Raw genomic sequence first — 23,734 nt, forward strand, 5'->3', positions numbered from 1 at the left:
GTGTGTGTGTGTGTGTGTGTGTGTGTGTGTGTGTGTGTGTGTGTGTTGTTTTGCCCTAAATGTGTGTGTGTGTGTGCGCGTGCGTGTGCGATGGGTGGGTTTAAGTACCAACAGACAGGAGGTTGTGGTGGAACACGTACTGGTTTACTTGGCCAAATAAACTCCATTCTCTCTGTGCTCCAAAGCAGTTTCTCACATCCACCCTCAGAATAGAGCCAGCCACACTTGCAGCATGAAATAATGATGGGATGTTCTGTTCATATCTGTGTTGAAGGAATTCTTGCATGTGTTTTCTCATATGATAGATCTCACATAAAAAATGGGATTTTGTTGAACACACTGTGACATTTGTCACGGTTTCCGCATGCTGATAACGCTTTACTGACACAAAGCTCTCATTAACAACACCGCTTTAGTTTAAAGGATCATGTTGACTTTAGCATAATAAATTAAATATAGATATATACTAGGCAGATATTATCTCTGATCGAATTATTTATCATCTCTCATACAGTAGCAGAGCTGTTGTATCCTTTAGTGGAAATGGCCAGCTGCCAATTTACCAGGTTTAGACAAAGTCATCTCAAAAATGTTCAGCAGTAATGGATTTTATGTCACATCATTTTTAATGTTGAATAATCGGTGTCTGATCAAAGATGAAAGGTGAGGTAAAATCCTGGTGCTGGTTTACATTGCGATCAATTTGATTTGGATATTTAAGGCCGTCTGTTTGCCTGATTGAGTCTTCCTCTTGCACTGTGTTGATTTCCAGGCAGAGAGACGGCCTTCTTTAATACGTCGGAAGTGAAACAAACCCTTATAAAATACATAATGTGTCCGCTCAATATTTTAGAAGTAGCAAATGAATTGTGCATGACACTCTTAGCAGAATAAACTGCTTTTGTGTCTCTGGCAAAGTTCGGGGACTAAGGGACCAGAGCCATAATGCGTTGTTAAGACAATAGACAATCGAGCGTGTGTGTGTGTTTATGTATGTTTCAGAGAGGGAAAGAGGGAGAGAGGGCGAGAGAGATCTCTTATACACATCTAGATGTGTATAAGAGACAGGTGTGTGTGTGTGTGTGTGTGTGTGTGTGTGTGTGTGTGTGTGTGTTACCACTCTACCAGCACACCCCTCTGCTCCGTCTCTCTACCTCGACAGCCTGCCTGCTCTGGCGCTAGGCCCGAGGCCCACTCTGCATTAAAAAGCCTGCAGGCCCCGGTGTGAAAAATGGGGCCATTTGTGCTTGTTTGTAAGTCCTGTCAAGAAGCAGCACCTCTGGTCCGGCCGGTTAACAAATTGGATGTTTAATCTGGTGACATTCCTATCTGGGCCAAGGGCTAATGTAGGTGTCTAAGAATAACCTGGGCGGCAGGCGTGATAGATGGTAGCCTATTATGGGCTGTATTTAAATCTGAGAGGACAATTCCTCCGTCGCCGCCCCCAGACTGACAGCTTGATTTCAGTGCTGGGGGCCTGGATGGAGCTGTCAATCAACGTGTCAGGAAGGGATTTTCTTTTTTTCACCTTCCGCCTGCATTCGGCGGACAGGCTGTTGGACAGCCCGTCCTCTCTCTCGCCTAGATGGTGATTGTAGAGATGTGAGGGAGGAGAGGCTAGCTGGTAGCCACAGGTCTGTGGCTTTGACCAGTCGACATAGGGGAATGTGCTCGTGTTCGACTCTCTGATGCCTAGGAAATGGACAACTCCTACCTCCTAGGCACTTATAGATCTGGAAGGATTGGATAGGTATAAGCAGTATGGTGGAAGTTCCACCCAGCCTATCCTATAGCAAGGACCTATAGCCTGAAATAACCTTTAACCTCAGATGTTTCCAGACAGAAGTCTCATCTGTCTTGACACTCATGTCAAAGGAAAAATACAACATTTTGCATCAGACTTGCTCAAAGAGACTCAATTGATGCTCCAACCGTCCTGTTTCAGGCTGTCACTGGACCTAGGCAAGTTGATGATTCAATGAATATTCAACACCACCTCTGTGAAAGATACAGAGCTGCTTCCTCATTCAGCTCCATACATCGCTGTTCAGGGCTTTACCTGTCGTTGTGGTGATTCTCCCCCTGCTGTGGAACGTATTGTGTGTGTGTGTGTGTGTGTGTGTGTGTGTGTGTGTGTGTGGTGTGTGTGTGTGTTTTTGTGTGTGTGTGTGTGTTGTGTGTGTGTGTAGCCTATGCATGCTTGTGTGTGTACCCTCCTCCTGCTGTGTGTGTGTGTGTGTGTGTGTGTGTGTGTGTTGTGTGTGTGTGTGTGTGTGTGTGGTGTGTGGTGGGTGTGTGTGTGTGTGGTGTGTGTGGTGTGTGGTGTGTGTGTGTTGTGTGTGGTGTGCCACCTGCTGTTTCACTCCTGCTGAATCCCTCAGTGTGAGCTCTCAGCCTCTGCTTTTGATGCACAGCGTTTGTTGTGGTTCTATATCTGACGCTCTGAATACACAACCCGAATACATCTGTTCACCGTTCCCACTCTACCTCCAAAACACCTCAGAGATAACGGCAGCATGTCTTTTCTACCTTTTCAAACTTTCAAAACAGTACCGAGGTTAAAAGGTGTTTAATACAATTACACTCATATGTGTTATCCAAAACTCGCCAAAATTGGAAAAGAAAAACATGAAATAATTGTTTGATATCAAGAATGTTGTTTCTGAACAAACCGTGATCTTTCTGATGCATGATTTGACGATATGTTTCTCGGCACAGGAAGCAAAGGACAGATTTTTGCAGCTTGCTACAATTTCTAATGCATGCCGGGGCCATGAGGTCACCGCGAGTCACAGTTTTATTTTCTCTCGTTAGAGCGTTATGTCGTGGAGTGATTTTGATTGGAAGGATAAATATGTTCTTTGCCATGGCAACAAGGCCAAAACACAGCTGAGGAAGGACCAGAGGAAACCTGAGTGTAGCGGAGAAGAGTGTGTGTGTGTGTGTGTGTGTGTGTGTGTGTGTGTGTGTGTGTGTGTTGTTTTGCCCTAAATGTGTGTGTGTGTGTGCGCGTGCGTGTGCGATGGGTGGGTTTAAGTACCAACAGACAGGAGGTTGTGGTGGAACACGTACTGGTTTACTTGGCCAAATAAACTCCATTCTCTCTGTGCTCCAAAGCAGTTTCTCACATCCACCCTCAGAATAGAGCCAGCCACACTTGCAGCATGAAATAATGATGGGATGTTCTGTTCATATCTGTGTTGAAGGAATTCTTGCATGTGTTTTCTCATATGATAGATCTCACATAAAAAATGGGATTTTGTTGAACACACTGTGACATTTGTCACGGTTTCCGCATGCTGATAACGCTTTACTGACACAAAGCTCTCATTAACAACACCGCTTTAGTTTAAAGGATCATGTTGACTTTAGCATAATAAATTAAATATAGATATATACTAGGCAGATATTATCTCTGATCGAATTATTTATCATCTCTCATACAGTAGCAGAGCTGTTGTATCCTTTAGTGGAAATGGCCAGCTGCCAATTTACCAGGTTTAGACAAAGTCATCTCAAAAATGTTCAGCAGTAATGGATTTTATGTCACATCATTTTTAATGTTGAATAATCGGTGTCTGATCAAAGATGAAAGGTGAGGTAAAATCCTGGTGCTGGTTTACATTGCGATCAATTTGATTTGGATATTTAAGGCCGTCTGTTTGCCTGATTGAGTCTTCCTCTTGCACTGTGTTGATTTCCAGGCAGAGAGACGGCCTTCTTTAATACGTCGGAAGTGAAACAAACCCTTATAAAATACATAATGTGTCCGCTCAATATTTTAGAAGTAGCAAATGAATTGTGCATGACACTCTTAGCAGAATAAACTGCTTTTGTGTCTCTGGCAAAGTTCGGGGACTAAGGGACCAGAGCCATAATGCGTTGTTAAGACAATAGACAATCGAGCGTGTGTGTGTGTTTATGTATGTTTCAGAGAGGGARAGAGGGAGAGAGGGCGAGAGAGAGAGATCTGTTCCAGGGACTGTTTTAGTGCCTCATCAAATATTTAGTTTGATTGTACATGGTCCTGTAATTGCCATCTTGGCTACTAAATTATTGATGGCATGTAGCAGAACCAAGGAGGATCCTAGTCTTGGAGCGTTGTCAGAAGGGGACACACACACATAGACACACATACACACACTGAGCCATATTGTTAACTCCAGCCGTTTCATAGCCTAATTAGCTGTACAGGAGCTTCCTCAGAATGTGTCACTAATTATTTGAAGAGGGCATTTGTTTTCAATACAGTAGAGTAAATATTAGATACTGTAATACGACTGTGTGGAATATGGTTCCTTCTGATGTTGGGGGAAATGTTCCTTGAATTTAGCAGAACAACAATAACTAGTAGATTAAATCAAATGACAACCGATTGTGAAACAATTAGCGACAATGCTAATGTCATTTCAGTGTCACTGGGCAGACTGTAGATCTCTGTGTCTAACCCAAGTGTTTGATTAGAACTTATCTCAGTTATACTGTGAAGCAATTCAGCAGTGTGTCATCTCTCAGTTGATTTCAGCCTTAGTTTTGAAATTGGAGAAGTCGACCTCAAAGAATCTGAGGCGCTATCTCATTGCCTCCTGGTGCTGCTCATCATAGAGTAAACAGCACCGCCTGGTTCTGTCTTTTCATAGGCATCAAACACGCAAAGCAAATGGTGGGTCAGAATTGGAAACGCGGCAGCTTTTAAAAATACCCCTGCTGAAATATTGATTTCTTATTTTTCTTGCCTAACGTAATAAATGAGAGACTCTGGGAATGGTGAAGGTGTGTGTGTGTGTGTGTGTGTGTGTGTGTGTGTGTGTGTGTGTGTGTGTGAATGTGTGTGTGAATGTGTGTGTTTGTGTCTGTGTGTATGGAGTCAGGAGGGCCTTGTAATTTGAGCCAGACATAATTGCTTCAGTATAGTGCTGTGGGTGTGGTCCCAGGATGACATCATCTAGAGTGGACCTCAGCTCACATCCGCTGTAATGAAAATGATGCTGAAGTCGGATGCTTATTCCCTGCTCAGCCTCATTCAGCTTTAGTGTACATCATATGTAGCTATTATCTCAAACTTTATTTCTTTGAAACAATAATGTTACACAACCGCTTTCATCAAGCGTTTCAATTTTTAGAGGGCCCGCATGGTGATTTCCTATGTCCTTGTTCTTTGTTTAATGTATTTCGCCCCTTCCTGGCCTATTGCCGCTTTGTGCAGCTTCTGTGCCAACGTTATTCGTAATGCTATTGTACTTGGGCTAACTGTATGCAGCGTACCAATCTCCTTTCCCTTATATTCACAAGGCCTTATAGGCAGAAGGTCTTGAAAGATAAAACCGAGATGGAGTAGTACAGATGTAGGATCTTCATTTGATCACACTTTTGTTGCTGAGAATTTTCCTGCACTTGCAACTTGTGGTAAATTTGAGTTTTAAAAATGTTGGTACTTCCAAATTGTAGACTTTATTTGCCATAATATTTTTTTTATCAAAAATGCCCATTAATTACAATTCACGTAATAATTCATGTTTTATGCTGTAGCAAACTGGTTCAAATTATGATCCTACATCTGTAGACCATCCAGTCCTTACACCTATCAGCGATCACAAAGGAAAGGAGACAAGGACACAAAGAGACAAGGAAAGGACGCCTTGAGATGAATGTGGACTCAGCCTAAACTGAGGAAGGTTAGCACCAGCAGGACTATAGCAGCAGTAACTCCTGCCACAGCCACGGTTCCACATTAGAGGCTTGCAGGCCCACACACCCCCTTGTAATTGATTGTAGGGCAGCATAATGAGGTGACGGCTTACAACAGAGACACCGACTCTCTCATTATCTTTACCTACTTTTTAAGAGCAGAAGCGAGACGGCGGGAAAAACTGCCTGGAACTAATAACTAATAACAGAGCCCTGGCTGTAGATGGACATTCATTATTTATGATGTTTTAATAAGTTCTCGATAGGGAGGGAGGAAGGGGTTGAACGGAAAAGGAGAAGTTACTCCCTGGCTTTCCTCCCTTAGGGATGGATCGAAATTTACAGAATGGTTACTTGGAGGAAAATTGGGTAGGGTCATGCTTTTTCAATTTCAGTCAAGGGGAAGGTTTAGTATTGTTTAAATCTAGTCAAGGGGAATCTAGTCTTTGTCTACACCTATTCACCTATACCTGTTCACACCCTCTTAAGCCTTAGCCCCACCCATTTCAAAGGATTCACACAAGGCCATACTGTATGCTAAACAGAGTGAGTAGTGTAGTAAACAACCAAAGATTTCAAGACTAAAAGTGGTAAAAGTAGTAGCCTACAATARGAAAAAACTCCAGGTAAAAATACACTTTATCTAGTCCTTGGCCCATATTCTAATCTGACTTTGGTGCAGGTCATGTTGTTCTTCACATTACTGTCTGGTGAACACACACAATATCAAATCAAATCTATGTTTATTTGTCACATACAGAAGGTGTAAATGGTACAGTGAAATTTTTACTTGCGCGTTTGCATAGTAGCAAAATCAAAAACAAAGTGTCCAGATACAAATATATTATCACTATTAGATGACTCTTACCCCGGCACACTTGTCTAAATTGATGTGTCATGTGAAAGAAATGCGGTGACCACCCCCCAGCCATATCTAGCTAAGTGGATGAGTCACTATTGTCTAGACATGTACACATGTTCATGAAATACAATAGATGGCCAGAATCACACCTGGCGAGTTTGATGGTTAATGTAATCATCTGGCAAAGTGGAGTCTTTTGTTTAGACATGTAGCTGGCATAATCCCAACTCGTACTACTACCAATACAAACATTGTCATAGCTGTATTATGAATCTGCAGGTAGAAGCTAGACTCTTACCCGTATCAATAGATGAACGCTTCATGGCAGACGGGAATCATTTAACTCCTACATCTTGTTTGGCCAGCATTGTGTCAAGTCACTCCGGTTCACACTGACCGTTGCGTATACAGAATGTACCCCATCACAACTTTTTCCAACAGAGCTTTGTTGATAGCGCCTGCTAAATTCAGGGCATCAATATTGTTGAGAAAAGTAGCAAAACTTTTATAGTTCTCGATGTCTAATGTTAGATATTTCAAAAAAGCTGCAGTAGAAAGGATTATCAACACATACTGAGCAGCTCATGTTATAGACAGAAGCATGCTACATGGCAGACCAATCCGAACTCATCTCCCGGCATGTCCAGCCCATTCATTATCTCAGCCAATCAAGGCTAGTGGGAAGGTTCCTGGCTTTTTCCATGGCTAAACCAACTAGGCTCGTAATTTAACAATTGTATTTGTACAGATAGCATACATGTTTGTTATTAAGGCACATGAAAGTTTGCATGTTCCAGAAGGCATATCTGCCCAAAAATACATTCTGATTAAAAAAAATATATATATGTTCAAATGCCTCTCCTGTGAAGTAGTGATGTGCGACATACGCCTCGCTTCCTGAAATGAGTCACATATAAAGTGATCTATAACAACCTGGGAAAGACGTGACTCCGATACATATGGGGATATCATTGTTTTGTTTCTTTGACATTCAGAGGCTGACTTTGCTTGGGAAGTCATCTAAATGATCAAGCTATTCACTTTCTGTACAATAGAATATGTTTAAACCCAGACAGCTTTTAGGGAAACCCTTGTGACCTTTCGTTGGGTTCAGCCACAGAGGAAGAGTAGCCATCTGTTGAAGCATACATTTTTCTGCGTCGGTAGGCCTGCTGTCTGGGGTGAAAAAGTTAGCCTATCTTTTGAAAGTAAAATGCTCAGATTCCTAATGAAGTCTCAGATTTAACAAGACACACAGAAATATAATAAGATAACACATAGGCCTATCTCTCTGTCCATATTTAGCCTGTAATTTCGGTAATTAGTGTGGTATTAAAAAAGATTCTGATAATATGTAAAATGACGTAGAATTGCATGAAATGTTTAGAAAAGGCAATTTTTTTCTCAGACCTGTAAATACGATGATAGATTCATACAATGATTTTACTATAAAAGAGATCTTTCCACCCCTACTCTTGTCCACGTGGTCTGCCAACCCACAACCTTCTGACCTGCAGCCCTGTGCCCTATCAAAATCCCTGCATTGCCATTTAATGCTTACAAGATAAAGAAAAGTTTCTAAAACTGCATATTATAAGGCTCTGATCTGTTCAAAAAGTGAGGGTAAACGGTAGACTGGTTCTCTGCTATACACTTTGTTCTAATTATTATTTTGCGTATAAGGGAGGGTCTTCCAGCGTTCAGGGAGGGTTTACGTCAAATATATTTTGCTGAACGGAGGGCCATACATTTTCATTTCAGAGACATTTGATTTTCTCCATGTAACCCTTAGCATAAATAACGTTAATTCCCTTATTATTCTTATAAGTGTATATTTATCTGAGGTTTGAAATAACATCCAATCAGGTGTGTATGTGCATTGGATTGTCACAGATACAGTAAAGACTGAAACTGGAGAGATCAAGTCAATCAAATCAAATCAAATTTTATTTGTCACATGCGTGGAATACAAGTGTAGACTTTACCGCGAAATGCTTACTTACGAGCCCTTTCCCAACAATGCAGAGTTAAAAAGTAACAAAATATATATTTTTAAAGGAAACAGTAACACAATAAAATAACAATAACGAGGCTATATACAAGGACTACTGAGTTAATGTGCAGGGGTATGAGGTAGTTGAGGTAACATGTACAGTTGAAGTCGGATGTTTACATACACCTTAGCCAAATACATTCAAACTCAGTTTTTCACAATTCTTGACATTTAATCCAAGTAAAAATGCCCTGCCTTAGGTCAGTTAGGATCACCACTTTATTTTAAGAATGTGAAATGTCAGAATAATAGTAGAGAGAATGATTTATTTCAGCTTTTATTTCTTTCATCACATTCCCAGTGGGTCATAAGTTTAGATACACTCAATTAGTATTTGGTAGCATTGCCTTTAAATTGATTAACTTGGGTCAAATGTTTTGGGTAGGCTTCCACAAGCTTCCCACAATAAGTTGGGTGAATTTTGGCTCATTCCTCCTGACAGAGCTGGTGTAACTGAGTCAGGTTGGTAGGCCTCCTTGCTCGCACACGCTTTTTCAGTTCTGCCCACAAATGTTCTATGGGATTGAGGTCAGGGCTTTGTGATGGCCACTCCAATACCTTGACTTTGTTGTCCTTAAGCCATTTTTCCACAACTTTGGAAGTATGCTTGGGGTCATTGTCCATTTGGAAGACCCAATTGCGACCAAGCTTTAACTTCCTGACTGATGTCTTGAGATGTTGCTTCAATATATCCACATAATTTTCCTACCTCATGATGCCATCTATTTTGTGAAGTGCGCCAGCCCCTCCTGCAGCAAGCACCCCCACATGATGCTGCCACCCCCGTGCTTCACGGTTGGAATGGTGTTCTTCGGCTTGCAAGCGTCCTCTTTTTTTCCCTCCAAACATAACGATGGTCATTATGGCCAAACAGTTCTTATTTTTTCATCAGACCAGAGGACATTTCTCAACAAAGTATGATCTTTGTCCCCATGTGCAGTTGCAAACCGTAGTCTGGCTTTTTTATGGCGGCTTTAGAGCAGTGGCTTCTTCCTTGCTGAACGGCCTTTCAGGGTATGTTGATATAGGACTCGTTTTACTGTGGATATAGATACTTTTGTACCTGTTTCCTCCAGCATCTTCACAAGGTTCTTTGCTGTTGTTCTGGGATTGATTTGCACTTTTCGCACCAAAGTACGTTAATCTCTAGGAGACAGAACGTGTCTCCTTCCTGAGCGGTATGACGGCTGCGTGGTCCCATGGTGTTTATACTTGCGTACTATTTGTACAGATGAACGTGGTACCTTCAGGCTTTTGGAAATTGCTCCCAAGGATGAACCAGACATGTGGAGGTTAAAAAGGGGGTCTTGGCTGATTTATTTTTATTTTTCCTATGATGTCAAGCAAAGAGGCACTGAGTTTGAAGGTAGGCCTTGAAATACATACACAGGTACACCTCCAATTGACTCAAATGATGTCAATTAGCCTATCAGAAGCTTCTAAAGCCATGACATCTTTTTCTGGTGAAAAAAATCAATAAGTGGGTCAATGAAAATAGTCCGGGTAGCCATTTGATTAACTGTTCAGCAGTCTTATGGCTTGGGGGTAGAAGCTGTTCGGGAGCCTTTTGGTCCCAAACTTGGCGCTCCGGTAGAGAAGGGTCTACTGGTTCAGGGAGAGGTTGAAAGTGTCTGTAAAGAGACACTTGCCAGCTGGTCAGCGCATGTTCTGAGTCCGTGTCCTGGTGATCCGTCTGGCCCTGCGGCCATGTGAATGTTAACCTGTTTAAAGGTCTTACTCACATCGGCTACGGAGAGCGTGTTCACACAGTCGTTCGGAACAGCTGGTGCTCTCATGCATGCTTCAGTGTTGCTTGCCTCAAAGCGAACATAGAAGGTATTCAGCTCGTTTGTTAGGCTCGCGTCACTGGACAGCTAGCGGCTGGGTTTCCCTTTGTAATCCATGATCGTTTGCAAGCCGTGCCACATCGACGAGCGTCAGAGCCAGTGTAGTAGCATTCAATTTTGGTTCTGTATTTACTCTTTGTTTGTTTGATGGTTCGTCAGAGGGCATAGCGGGATTTCTTATAAGCGTCCGGATTAGTGTCCCGCACCTTAAAAGCAGCAGCTCTAGCCTTTAGCTCAATGCGGATGTTGCCTGTAATCCATGGCTTCTGTTATACCATAGTATAACATACTATGGAATATTTTAACTAAAATATATGGTAAAGCATTGCAAAAAATGTTGATGGGCTCCAGTGCTGAGCGGTGCAGCTGCCAAAAGCCTGAGAGTCATTTTCTCCTACTAACTCTAGTCTCTCCTGATGTGATAATGATGTTTCACCATCATATGTCTCGTATAAAATTCTCTGCCAATTTGGAAGCTACAACAAAATAATCGCTGCAAGTTTCAAGCATGACACTGGTTTCAAAAGGCTTTTCAGTGCTCATACTCTTAAAATAGGCCAATGGGACAGGTGTATAGTCATTATATTTCTGATATAATGAAAACCCTTGTGGTTTATAAACAAGGGATTGAAATTGCTCCAAATGTACAGAAATCTATTTCATACATTCAATCTAAGTGAAGTTACCTGTTGAGTTTTCTGATGGGATTGGGTAACCTTTTCAAGTGACAAAATCATTGTGCAGCTGTGAAGTAATACAGTTTACAGCACAAGTTTGGCCTGAAAACTAACTCCTTTCTCTCGCTCCCATTTCTCAAAGTTGAGATCAACATTCACCCTCCGTCCTGTCATCTTCTACAAGCAGCTACTTCCCCCTTTGCTTCCGAGCTGCTATCGCAGAACCATTCCAAAGGGAACCAGGCTTTGATCTGGTGCCGCTTTTCCATGAAGAGACCTGGAATCTTACATTCCTTGTCAACTCCTGCCCAGTGGCAGATGGAGGATCCAGGGCCGCCGAGACAACATCACATGCTCCCCCCTCCACAGACCTCACCCTCATCACTCTATTCCTATTTTTGTGTTTTATTTTTTTTTGTGTTTTCTTGTCGTTTGGAAAGCTGTGGTGAATCTTAACTCTGAACTGGCTCTACCCAGGGCTTCTAGGAGGGTATGTCCCAGATTCTCTTTTTTTTTTTTTGCAAGTTGGTGTGCTTGCTTGGCTGAGCTCTGCTCTGGTTCAACGCCATTGGAAAAACAGTGTAGCTGTAATATCAGCGTGGCTGGTTGGCTTACCAGGCCCTTGTCTCCAGCTGCGTTTTAATTCAATCCCTATTGATCTATATCTCTCCTCCCAAGGACTCTGATATCATATGAATTGGGCTTGGGGATGGGTTCCCCATGTTATTGTATTCCATTGCCATAAAGGGCATTAGTAGCCTACAGTGCACCCCAGATCCAGTTTCAGTCAATACCGGCTAAATAGAGTAGCAATTTCTTTCTTGTTCAATGTGTCATTACAAAATGGGCATATTTCTTTACGCAACAGGGCTCTTTTGAATTCACACTCCCTCTCTCTATGCTTATCACTGTACGGCCACTCGAGGCGGTTTAGATATATATTTTGATTGAGCAATGAGAAAATCGCCTCGCTCACCACTGTGTGTTTTAAATATATTGTTACTGTCTTGTTAGGGAGAAATCGATGCTCTCTTCAGATAGCAGCCATTTATATCTCTCTGAAAGGGCTGCTCTCCACTACAGGAGACTCCCAGCATCCTTTGCAATGAAAAAAATGGGTGGCTGCATTGGACGAGGTTATCCCTTGGTTAATGTGACATGGCTGTCTGTGACCTTGCCGGTTGTTAACTGCCCGGATTATTATTGTGATAATGTGGCAATTAAAAAGAAAGCGCTCCATCAAAATAGGGGGCTTATGGTCCAGAAGATGGATGTGTGGAGATTACATGGCAGCGGGAAATGCATTAAGACGGCAATCCATTTTTACTGTATGGCTGGGAATCTTAGCTCTACGGCTGGGTTATTAAGGCCCATCCTCATTGATATCCATTCCCAATCAATACCCCTCTGTTGCCTTAAAAACAGTAAATTAACACGTGGGAGAAAGGATTGGACATAAAGAAAGTCAAATCAAAAGCCAACCCTAATGAGACACCATGAGTCTGGAGGGAGAAGGAGTGTCTTTTTGTGTTTATTTTGAAAAAAAATGATTGCTTTAAAAAAATTCTAATAATTCTAGATTTTATTCAAGTGTTTTGAAATGTTTACTGAGCGAGATGTCCTTAGTTTGATTTTGAACACGAATAGCAAATAAAAAGCATGGTTGCATTTGATTGTATTAACTATTTTTCTCCCAGCATGCATCATATTGAAAATTGCATCAACATTCAAATGTGATTAACTGTTTTCAGTGTTTGAATAAAACCTCTTTATGAAACAGAGTTCTAATGTAATATGTATGTTTTTTCTCTTCTTTTGTGTTTACAGATTCTTCCTGAAGTTCTTCCTCAAGTGCAATCAGAATTGTTTGAAAAATGCAGGGAACCCACGAGACATGAGAAGGTTTCAGGTAAGGCCATATTTATTGTTAAACCTGCCACTATAGTTCCACACAACATACATTTTCTCATTCTGCTCACAATGCAGGTACATGAATTGAAAACAACAGTATATCGTTAACGTTCTCTGTTTATCCCACAGGTGGTGGTCTCCACTACAGTGAACGTGGATGGCCATGTCCTTGCTGTCTCTGACAACATGTTTGTCCACAACAACTCCAAACATGGCAGGAGGGCCCGACGCCTGGACCCCTCTGAAGGTACAACTGCCTCACACTTACAGACAACATGGCACTTTCTCTAAAACCTCAATACATCTTGGTGTCTTTGGCCACCTGTGTGCCAGTGTCTAAAAACTTTGGCTGTGGTGAAAATAATGGTGCCCCATTTTATTTTGCCCCACTGAACAACTGACTTTTAATTACATCATCCTCTTTATTGGACTAAATGAAACCATATCCTTATGTCTGGAAAAGGATGATGACATCCTCTTTGAAGTGGGAACCTTTTATTACCAAAGCCCTAAAAAAAACACCCCAGAATCACATTGTAAAATCTACCTCACCGCGTCGTTTGCGGTTATGACGTAACATGGTGCCATATTGTGAGAAAGAATAGTACTCTTGTTCTTACCGGCAATATTAAAACATTGTCCCCTACCTGCCTAGCGACCAGACGGCCTAGCACCTGGCTAGGCACAGTGAAACAGTTTAAACTTATCGCTTTGAACTAACTTCTTACAAGTTTCTGAGTTGAAAAATGACAAGAGCATTGGGATACTCTGGATAAACAGTACTTAGGCATTCATAGAAACACTGTGAGCGAGAGTCACATGGGTGGTCACCACTGACAGCACCAGAGCAGAGTAGTACAGTGCCATTGTGTGACTGAAGTCAGAGCGCCATTGTCTCCCTATGCAGACTCGAGAAGGCTATCACTGAAGTCAAGGCCCCAGTGAGGGAGTCTCACCGTCTTTCATCTCAGACAGATTGGGATGTTTTCAGAGGCGATAAAGCCAACATCTGCTCCTGTCTTTGTTCCATCCCCCCTAAGCCCCCCCCCCCCCCACCCTCGATAAATGTACAAAGTTTCCAGTCTGTTTCACAACATTGTGTTTTATTCATTTGTGAGAGTCCCCAATTTGACTGTGTGTTTACGGCTGTGACAGAGGGAAATTAATAGCGATGACAGTAGACTACCAAGGAAAAGCCTCTTCTCCAACAACACCCTAAAAAAAACATGTTAAACGGTGTGAGAGACTCTGTCAAACAGTATCCCATTGGAGGAAGCACATTGCGTTCATTTATAATCTACTGGCTTCAATTGTCATTCAACCCTTAAAGGTCTGTTTCCCATGCCTCCTCTTTTGGGATCATCTTTACATTTGAGAAGGCTATACAGTTCCACCACTCCAGGGCACAGTTAGCATGACTACCTTTACACCATGGACCAGTAGGCCTATGATATTCAACTCATCCTAATATCAATTGGATTGGTATCGGTCTCTGACAGACATACGATCTGCTTGCAGACTGTGTGGCAAATGTATCCCACCTCCACCGCAAGCCACAGTCATTATTTTGATCACTTGCCTCTTTCCCCTTTTTGCAGTGCAGTGGCTGTTTTGGTCAGATATCCTGTAGACAGGACCGGTTAGTCAGCCTGTCTGTCTCCATTCTGCTGTGCCTACACACAGTCTGGTCAGGCAGGAGACACTGTAATATTTCTGTTGAGCTTATTGATCCTCCGCCATCAAAATAAATGTCATCATAACTCTGCATTTTTGATGACTGAACTAATTGACATCGTAGACGGCAGGACCGTATACAATTAGACATCTGTTTGGGGGGAAAACACACCAATTGTATGTCATTTGTTAATGCTACCCTTGCATTTTATTAGTCATATTGCAACCGGACAGTGACTTAACATTCCTCTGCGCATATAACACATTTTTGGCCCAAAAGTGTAACCACTCCTTTTGTCAAGTTGGGGGATTTAACGGTCCTGGTAAGTAGAAGTCATACCCGTTCCGCTGTCTGTGTTTCCGAAGCAGCTACGCCCTGCATCAAAGCCATCAGCCCGAGTGAGGGGTGGACGACCGGAGGAGCCACTGTCATCATCATCGGAGACAACTTCTTTGACGGACTGCAGGTGGTCTTCGGCACTATGCTGGTCTGGAGTGAGGTGGGTCCAGATACACACACACCACACACCACACACCACACACACACACACACACACACACGGAGGCTAGGTGAAGAAACTCAGAGAAAGACGCAGTGTATAAGGCAGGGCATACAATATTGAAATATGTCCAGAGTGCTTCAGAGACGACAGAGGCTGCCTCAGTGCTACACCTGGCTCACTCTGTTAGTCAGGCAGATGCCTCCATGCCACAGAGTCTCTATCTGGAAATCTTTACACATAGTTCAAGACAGTTCATCGGTGTGTATTCGGTTGGGTTTACCGTGCTTCATCGTTTGGCCTTATGTACTGACTGAACTGGAAGTTGCTCCAGATATTATTGTCTTCTAAATTACTTTTAAAATGATCACATTTGAATTTTCTAGACAGAGTTGTGGATGATGCTGTAAATGCACCTTTGAGATCAAACTAAGACTAAGTACGTCTATTGTAAGAAATGACCATACCTCCCACAGTGCACTGCTTTTAGCGTTTTAAACGAGTGTGCGTGTTGATGTGTTCCAGCTAATCACGCCCCACGCCATCCGGGTCCAGACGCCCCCTCGCCACATCCCAGGGGTCGTGGAGGTCACGCTCTCTTACAAATCCAAGCAGTTCTGCAAAGGGGCACCAGGACGCTTTGTCTACACCGGTAAGATCACTGTTCCTTCCTTTTTATCTGTTTTACCCTCTCTCTATATCTCTCTGCTTCCTCCTCTCCTCCCCTTTAAAGCCCTTTGGTATCACTTCATCTGAAGGTCTGTTTTTATTAGTACATAGGTTAACCATTATATTGAGTTAAAAAAATGGGCATTGGGACTGTCACCACATCTTCCTATAGGGTTTATTGTTCTCCATGCTATATATTATCATACATATAGTGGTGGCTCCATTCCCCGTACTCCTATGTCCTTTCAAGGTGGTAAACATTTCCCTTGTGCAAGGGCATTGAGTCCTACCCTTCTTTTTGCTGGAGCTTTTCCCCAGGTTATCCTTCAAGCCTTTGTCTGATGTCCAGACTTTTATGCCGGGGCGTGACTGCCGCCAGAATGGAGTATCGCTCCCTTAAATCAATGCTTTACTATTCCCGATTATTCCATCGGAATATCCAGATGCCATTCAAAGTAGCAGAAAGGTCAGATGGATGGCTGTTTAGTGTGATAAGTAAATGTCACTGTGTTGCCGATGAAAGAGGGGACTGTGTTAAGGCTTTCTGTTAAGCACAGGTTTATCGCTGCAGCCTTCTCCCCTCTGTTCAAAGCACCGCTTAGTTCCCATGCAAGTGTGAGCGAAGCAAATAGACAACTTCACAATGGGCCGTCCAACCCAGCTTACGGTTCCTTTTGCAATGCTAATATCTGATTCCATTTGACGATATGACTGACAACTGCTCGGTGTATTGCTTTTATGGACGTGTGTGGTGAATAGAGTCCTCCTGTTATCTCGTCCTGTCTATTAGGCCGCGGGACGGGTTCTGTAGAGCAAACGGTTTCTGGTTCGGGTTCTGTAGAGTTGTGGATCCCTGGAAGGAGTTGTAATACTTTATGTGGTCACCGAAGTACGGTGTGCGGTGAGCATTTTATGATTTGAAGTCGATAAAAATGGAAAACAAAAACTTTTTGACTTGATTGATAGCAAATCAACAAAGCTGTATTTCCCTAGTGGTGACTCCATTCCTAACACAGACAGGTGCCTGCATCATAATATTGTAAAAAAAACAACAAAAAAAAAAAATGCTCATTAGTCTCTAGTTCTTCTCTCCAGATTGAGACCCATATTGTGCACACATCAACATTTAATCTGATTTACACATACATATTTCAAGATTCTCTGTGTGCATTTCTGGAGCGTGTTTATTGTGCCAGGAGTGTCTTCTTCATGAATGCAAAATGAGGCAAGCTTTTAAATACTAAATAGGCAAGCTTGTGTATAATTGAACAGGAAAGAGAATGCATCCAGGCTCAATGATGTCATTTCCTCTGGGGAACTTCCAGATGCCCAAGTGAGCTCGTCTTTCAGTGCGTCCCCTCCCAAAAACATAGCCCTCTCCTATCAAAGAGCGTTGAATAGCGTAGCAAATCAGTTGAGTTGTAGAGATGACATACCAAAGGTTTTAACTAATGTAACACATTATTTTGTTTGATATCATGCCAAAAAAGAGGGAGTGTTCCACACGTCGTGTTATGACAGAGGTACATATGGGTCTAAATGTTTTATTCTTTTAAACTCAGCCGAGGGAGAAAAAAGAGACCTAGATAAGTTCCCCTCTTTCCCTTTCTTCCCTCTGTAGCAGAGAACGGTGTCTCCAGGCTTTGATCCTAGGCATTAAAACTGTTGCCATGGGCTAGAATGGCAATACAATGAACCTGAGCGAATTGCGCTCCTAGGGCCACTCTGTTACCTGACACTTTCTATGTGACTGCAGCTTATCTACAATACAGAGACATACAGGACTATGTTGACTCTGTCACTGCCTTAATATGTCTGGGTCCACATTGACTTATGAGACAGTGAGAGATTGGTCTCCTTGATATTGGAACTAAAGAGTTGGGTCTGGTGTCTAGACAGATATTATAGGTGCTGGTTTCTCCTATAACCAAACAGACAGACAGACCAGTGGCTTCTTGGATTGTTTGCCCTCCAGTCAGAATCATTAATTTGAGCCTTCTCTTGTGCAGTACTTGAAATCCATATCTCACACACATGATATCCAAATACAAATGTGATGGTTTCTCTCCCACACACTTCTTTCTCCTTTTTATTCATGCATCTTCCTCTTATTGCCAACTGCACATCTCCATCTTCCCCCTCTCTCTCCATCTCATCCTTTACCCTTTCTTTCCCTAGCCTCCCTCTCCCTCTCTGCCCCCTCTCTTCTCTCCTCCCTCCCTCCCCCGGACTTCCAGTCTCTCTCAGGGGTTGTATATCCCCAGGTGCAGCTCGAGGAGGGGAGGGTGAAATTAATGAGGGGAGCCTGGAGGTATTGACTTTCCTGGGAAAACACAGCTCTCTAAAAATCAGTGGCCAAGTACTGCAATAACTCAGCACCCATCGATTCCCCTTCCCCATAGGCCACATTGATCTATGCATTACAAGCACTGAGGCTGGCAGCATGGATCCAGCAACACCACCCTGCCTTAACACCACCCCACTAAATACTGGAATGATGATACTGCTACTATTACTACCACTGCTGTTACTGGACCACCATTACCACTACTAACACTACTACCACTACCATTACTACTACTACTACTACTACTTTCTAGTACTACTACTACTATCTAGTACTACTACCACTACTCGTGGAAATTGTACTATTTTTAATAGTGTTACTAATTCCTCTGCCATAACGGATGATAATATTCATAGGAAGTGAATGCCATCATTCGTGGATGGCAGTGTAGTGTACAACAAACGCGCTGTGCCGGATCCATTTCATGGAGTGATGCATGGTTTGAGTCTGTGACTACTATTTCACTAGCCTGGGGGGCAGCAGCCTCAGGGGGTTCTCGTGGCAAGCCTCATCTTGTCCAAATCCCCCCCAAACAACAAAACACATCTGTCTAGAGGGAGAGGACGTGTGACCCAGAGGTTGGGTGTTAGAGTGAAGGGGTGTGAGAAGCCAGTCCAAGCTACATAGCCTTTTATTTGGGTTAATCTGACGTGTGGCAATCCAGTGCTGGTTTGGATGAGGTTATTCGGAAAGGAGAATGCAGCCAATGGCAGAGACGGCTAGCAGGAGCTGCTGTTGGGACCTGGTTGTTGTGTGGCATGAAAGGAGACCTGGCGCCCTGGCGGCCACTCCCTCCCAGGCTAAACCCTTAAGAGGTTTTCAGCATGGGCAGTCGCTGTTTTCTCTCAGGGCATATTGCCTTGGAGTTGGGCAGGGCCAGTGTTCCTATCACAGCGAGGAGAAAAACAATGGTCCACTCTGTACTGTACCTTACCTCTCTCTTTCTCTGTCTCTCTCTGTCTCTCTCTCTGTCTCTCTCTCTGTCTCTCTCTCTGTCTCTCTCTCTGTCTCTCTCTCTGTCTCTCTCTCTGTCTCTCTCTCTCACACACACACACACACACACACACAGGGGCTGGCCACATGGAACATATTAGCAAAATGTTCCATACAGTATGCTGAAGGTCTTGTGAACATGTAACAAAGGAGCGAGAGTTATACCTCGGCTTCTCCGTAGTGTCGAATTTGAGCCTCTGTAAAATACTTGACTTACTCGACGTGGTGTGTTGGTCCTTCCCAGCCCTGTCGGCGATCTCTTTTTGTAGCACTGTACGCTGACTAATTGACTACTGCACTTTTATTGTTTAAATACTCTCACTGTAACACATGGAGGTAATTATGCGCAAGCATGCGTGGTATCAACTTGCGTGCAGTATAGAAAGAAAAATTATCACTTTTACACAATCATGTATTAATTGTTTTCCAGATGTCCATCTTTGCTGCACAGTAGTCTTCCCCATGATTGAGCATACATACCCCCTCACCCTGTGCCTACAGTTTTGCACTGAACCACGGTCGGATCAAACATTTAGTTTCTTCACGTAGACACAGAAGAACATCACATCGATGGTTGTCCTCTAGAGCATGGGGAGAAGTGGAGGTGACAGCAACACAACCACTCCCTTCTGTTGCCTCTCTCGTCTCCTGTGAGATCTGAGAATGACGCAACCCCTGTGATTAGAGTGTGCATCCGCTTCAGCGGCAAGATATGTTAATCAGCTAGTGAATAATTACCTCCTTGGTGCCTTGATTAGACCGGAGTGACAAGGCTGGGAAAGTGTGTGCCTCAAAATAAATACCCCCTCACACACACCTGAGAAGTTATTATTTTTGAGTCACAGCCTACAATGCCCCCACAGAAACGCTTATTATCTGAAATTAGTTCTGCTAGTCCCCCCTCCTTAAAGACAGTAGATCTCTGTCTTTGATATATGAAATGTGGCATGTCTCTGTGGAAGAGAGGGGAATTCCCTCAGTGGAGAACACTGGTCTGTCTAATAAAAGAGGAATCTTCTACCGGTAACTTCAGGGAATCTAGAGTAAGTGTAGTTTCATCACTTGTAGCGTTAAATGGATGTGATAAGTACTCATTGACTTGGGGCTGAATCCAGACATGAGTTATGTCCCATTGACATCTGTGTAGGATTTACAGAGACATACGGAGACAAAATGCGGTAAACTGATAGGCCTACTTCATTGAAAATACAGTTCAGTATTTAGAACCCTTCCTTTGTTCGACATTTTGTTTTATTCTTAAATTTCTTAAATTGTTTTATTCTTAAATTCTTAAAAAATATTTTTCCTCATCAATCTACACACAATACCCCATAATGACATAGCAAAAACTGTTTTTTAGAAATGTTTTCACATTTATTAAATACCTTATTTACATAAGTATTCAGACCCTTGCTATGAGACTCGAAATTGAGGTGCAGGTGCATCCAGGTGCAGGTGCATCCTGTTTCCATTGATCATCCATGAGATGTTTCTACAACTTGATTGGAGTCCATCTGTGGTAAATTCAATTGATTGGACATTATTTGGAAAGGCACACACCTGTCTATATAAGGTCCCACAATTGACAGTGCATGTTTGAGCAATAATCAAGCCATGATCGAGCCAGGAATTGTCTGTGGACCTGCGAGACAGGATTCTGTCGAGGCACAGATCTGGGGAAGGGTACCAAAAAACTTCTGCAGCATTGAAGGTCCCCAAGAACACAGTGGCCTCCATCATTCTTAAATGGAAGAAGTTTGGAACCACCAACACTCTTCCTAGAGTGGGCCGCCCGGCCAAACTGAGCAATCGGGGGAGAAGGGCCTTGGTCAGGGAGGTGACCAAGAACCCGATGGTCACTCTGACAGAGATCCAGAGTTCCTCTGTGGAGATGGGAGAACCTTCCAGAAGGACAACCATCTCTGCCGCACTCCACCAATCAGGCCTTTATGGCAGAGTGGCCAGACGGAAGCCCCTCCTAAGTAAAAGGCACATGACAGCCCGCTTGGAGTTTGCCAAAAGGCACCTAAAGGACTCTCAGACCATGAGAAACAAGATTCTCTGGTCTGATGAAACCAAAGGTGCTTCAACAAAATACTGAGTAAAGGGTCTAAATAGTTATGTAAATGTCAATTTTTTAAATTGTAATAAATTAGCAAACATTAAAAAAAAAACTGTTTATGCTTTGTCGTTATGGGATATTGTGTATAGATTGATAAGAAAAAACAATTTAATCCACAAAATGTGGAAAAAGTCAAGGGGTCTGAATACTTTCCGAATGTACTGTACCCATTAAAAGATTCCCTCTTTCCTCTGAAGGTCAGGTGTGTTCTATCGTTTTTCTCTCTCTTCAAAGCTATGTGGTCTAGTGTGGTGTCAGACAGGGGTCACTGGAGGTCATAAGAGTCATACAGACTACATCAGTCAGGCTAATTGTTCCCATATCACCAAAGTGTTTTAGTCTTAATTAGAAGTATGTGTTTGGTGAGGGAAGAAGCCCTTTCATCTTCCCTGGTGGCTCTCCACTTTAAAGAGGCCATGTCTGTCTGGGGCCAGTCTGTCTGTCTGTCTGTCAATCACAGTTTAAAGTTCATGAAATTTCTATGAGCATCGATCGCAAGGGGGCCCGGATGATTGATCAAGCCTCTTGCTTTGAATTTCTCTTTTCTATGCTCTCACTGTGATGGGATGTGTGTGTGTGTGTGTGTGTGTGTGTGTGTGTGTTGTGGGGGGGGCGTGGTGTGTGCATGGTTACCCGTAGGTCTATGTATTGAGTTTGTACAGTGTGTTATATATACAGTGCAGAATAATATGCTGATGGAGTCATGTTTGGGGAAAGCAACTGTTTTTACACAGACAACAGCATACCGCAGTTCAAGCCAGAGTTCTGTTTAGCATCGCACGTTTGTACGCGTCCCAGTGGGTTGCTATGTCATCTTACTCTGAATGAGGGACAAATGAAAGAGCGAGAGAGAGAGAGAGAGGGGGATGAAAGGAGTTAATCAATAGCGTAGTGCACGTGTGTAACAGTAACAGTGTGGCTTTAGATGCTTGTTGACCGGTCGGTGCTCCACAACCCCCAGCCGACAACACACAGCCGCACTTGACAGACTCAGATCAGGCTCACACTGTTAGTGCGTCCGACAATTTCTTCCCTCAGAAGAGAGGGAGGAAATGATCTGATACACACATCTGTAGGCGACGGGGGCAAACGCAGCGATGACCTGCATCAATCATAACATGAATAGAGATGATAGGAATGGAAAATTGGAGCCCATGTTGCTCAAGCCGCTTCAAATCCCCTGTTCTGTCAGCCGGGCGGTGGGGATGGGCTGGGGCCTTGATGGTGTATCTCATATGAAATATGGACTCCATTTGAAATGATACGTGCAATATAGGGAAAGCCACGGAGAGCCTATGTGTTGAGTGGTGGAGCAGGATAGTGGAGATTTATGGGTTTGAGGATGATCCTCATCGGGGACATGACTGTGCCTTCAACAAGGATATCACTGGAGTGAAAGGCGTCAAGGCGCTGAAAAAAGATTCCCTAAAGTGCATATTCCATCCATCAGCTATATCTGGTAAACATGTACAGAATCAGCTAGCAGCCAAGTAGAAAAGCAGAAGCCACCTAAGCGGTTGGAAGGGCAGCGACGGTGAGGGAAAGTAAATAGAAAATAGCTCAACATAAATAGATGTAAAACGCGTTGGAGTATGAGGATGTAAACATATGCTGAATAAATGGATACATATTTTGCCAAGGCACCGCTTGAGCATGCAAACCCTATAAAGCTTTGGAGCCTTAGTCTCTACACCCCGTGAGACTGATTGTAAAAGAGCAGTGAGACTTGCTACGTTCCAATAATATTAACTAGCTTCCTTTTCCCTCTCTCCCATTCTGGACCACCGATCTGAAAGGACTTGATTTGTTTCAATTCTGCAGTTGAACACCTATCCAATCCCTCAGTAGCAACAAAGGAAAGGAAGCTATTTAAGAATATTGGTGCCTAGCCCACCTTAACTCTATCATGTTTCCCATATTTGTTCGGTTCAGGGGTGTAAGTAAGCGTCCCCTCTGATCACGTTGACCTTGTACACTGTTCTAACTCTGACTTAACCTCTTGCTCCTGCGAACTGAAGTCGTTTGGGTCCTTTGGAATAAGACAGAGAGCAACATGGGAATGGATTTTTGAGGGAGCTTTAGGTAGCCTCCTCCTAAACCTCTAGAAATAGGTTAGGACATCTGGCTCGACATGTGGATGTTTTTCCACGTGGGTTGAAAGGTGAAATGTTACACATGTACGATCAAATGGGCCATTTTTGTTCACAAAAATAAAGACTTTGCTACTTGCAACAATCCTCTCAACCTACAGAAGTGGAGTTTTGCATTTAAATGAAGTCCGAATGATATCAGAGTATTAAGGTAGAAGACATGACACTTAAGGCGATGATTAAATTAACATTATCATCTGTAATACCAATTAATGCTACATGGTCTATCTGACTTTAAATG

General features: G+C 43.0%; 1 protein-coding gene across 8 annotated transcripts in view; it reads left to right on the forward strand.

The window, feature by feature from the left end:
* LOC111967518 (transcription factor COE3) overlaps positions 1 to 23,734 on the forward strand; it is a 99,897-nt gene that overhangs the window by 56,269 nt on the left and 19,894 nt on the right. For 5 of the 8 annotated variants that reach the window (XM_023992591.2, XM_023992593.2, XM_023992596.2 and 2 more), the window contains exons 7-10: positions 12,955 to 13,036; positions 13,168 to 13,285; positions 15,079 to 15,212; positions 15,738 to 15,864. In XM_023992591.2, the coding sequence (XP_023848359.1) occupies positions 12,955 to 13,036; positions 13,168 to 13,285; positions 15,079 to 15,212; positions 15,738 to 15,864 (461 nt within the window). The remainder of the gene's footprint in view (positions 1 to 12,954; positions 13,037 to 13,167; positions 13,286 to 15,078; positions 15,213 to 15,737; positions 15,865 to 23,734) is intronic. The other 3 variants (XM_023992592.2, XM_023992594.2, XM_023992599.2) reach the window with 1 other exon arrangement.

The sequence above is a fragment of the Salvelinus sp. IW2-2015 genome, linkage group LG8 (genome assembly GCF_002910315.2).
Source record: "Salvelinus sp. IW2-2015 linkage group LG8, ASM291031v2, whole genome shotgun sequence".
NCBI lineage: Eukaryota > Metazoa > Chordata > Actinopteri > Salmoniformes > Salmonidae > Salvelinus > Salvelinus sp. IW2-2015.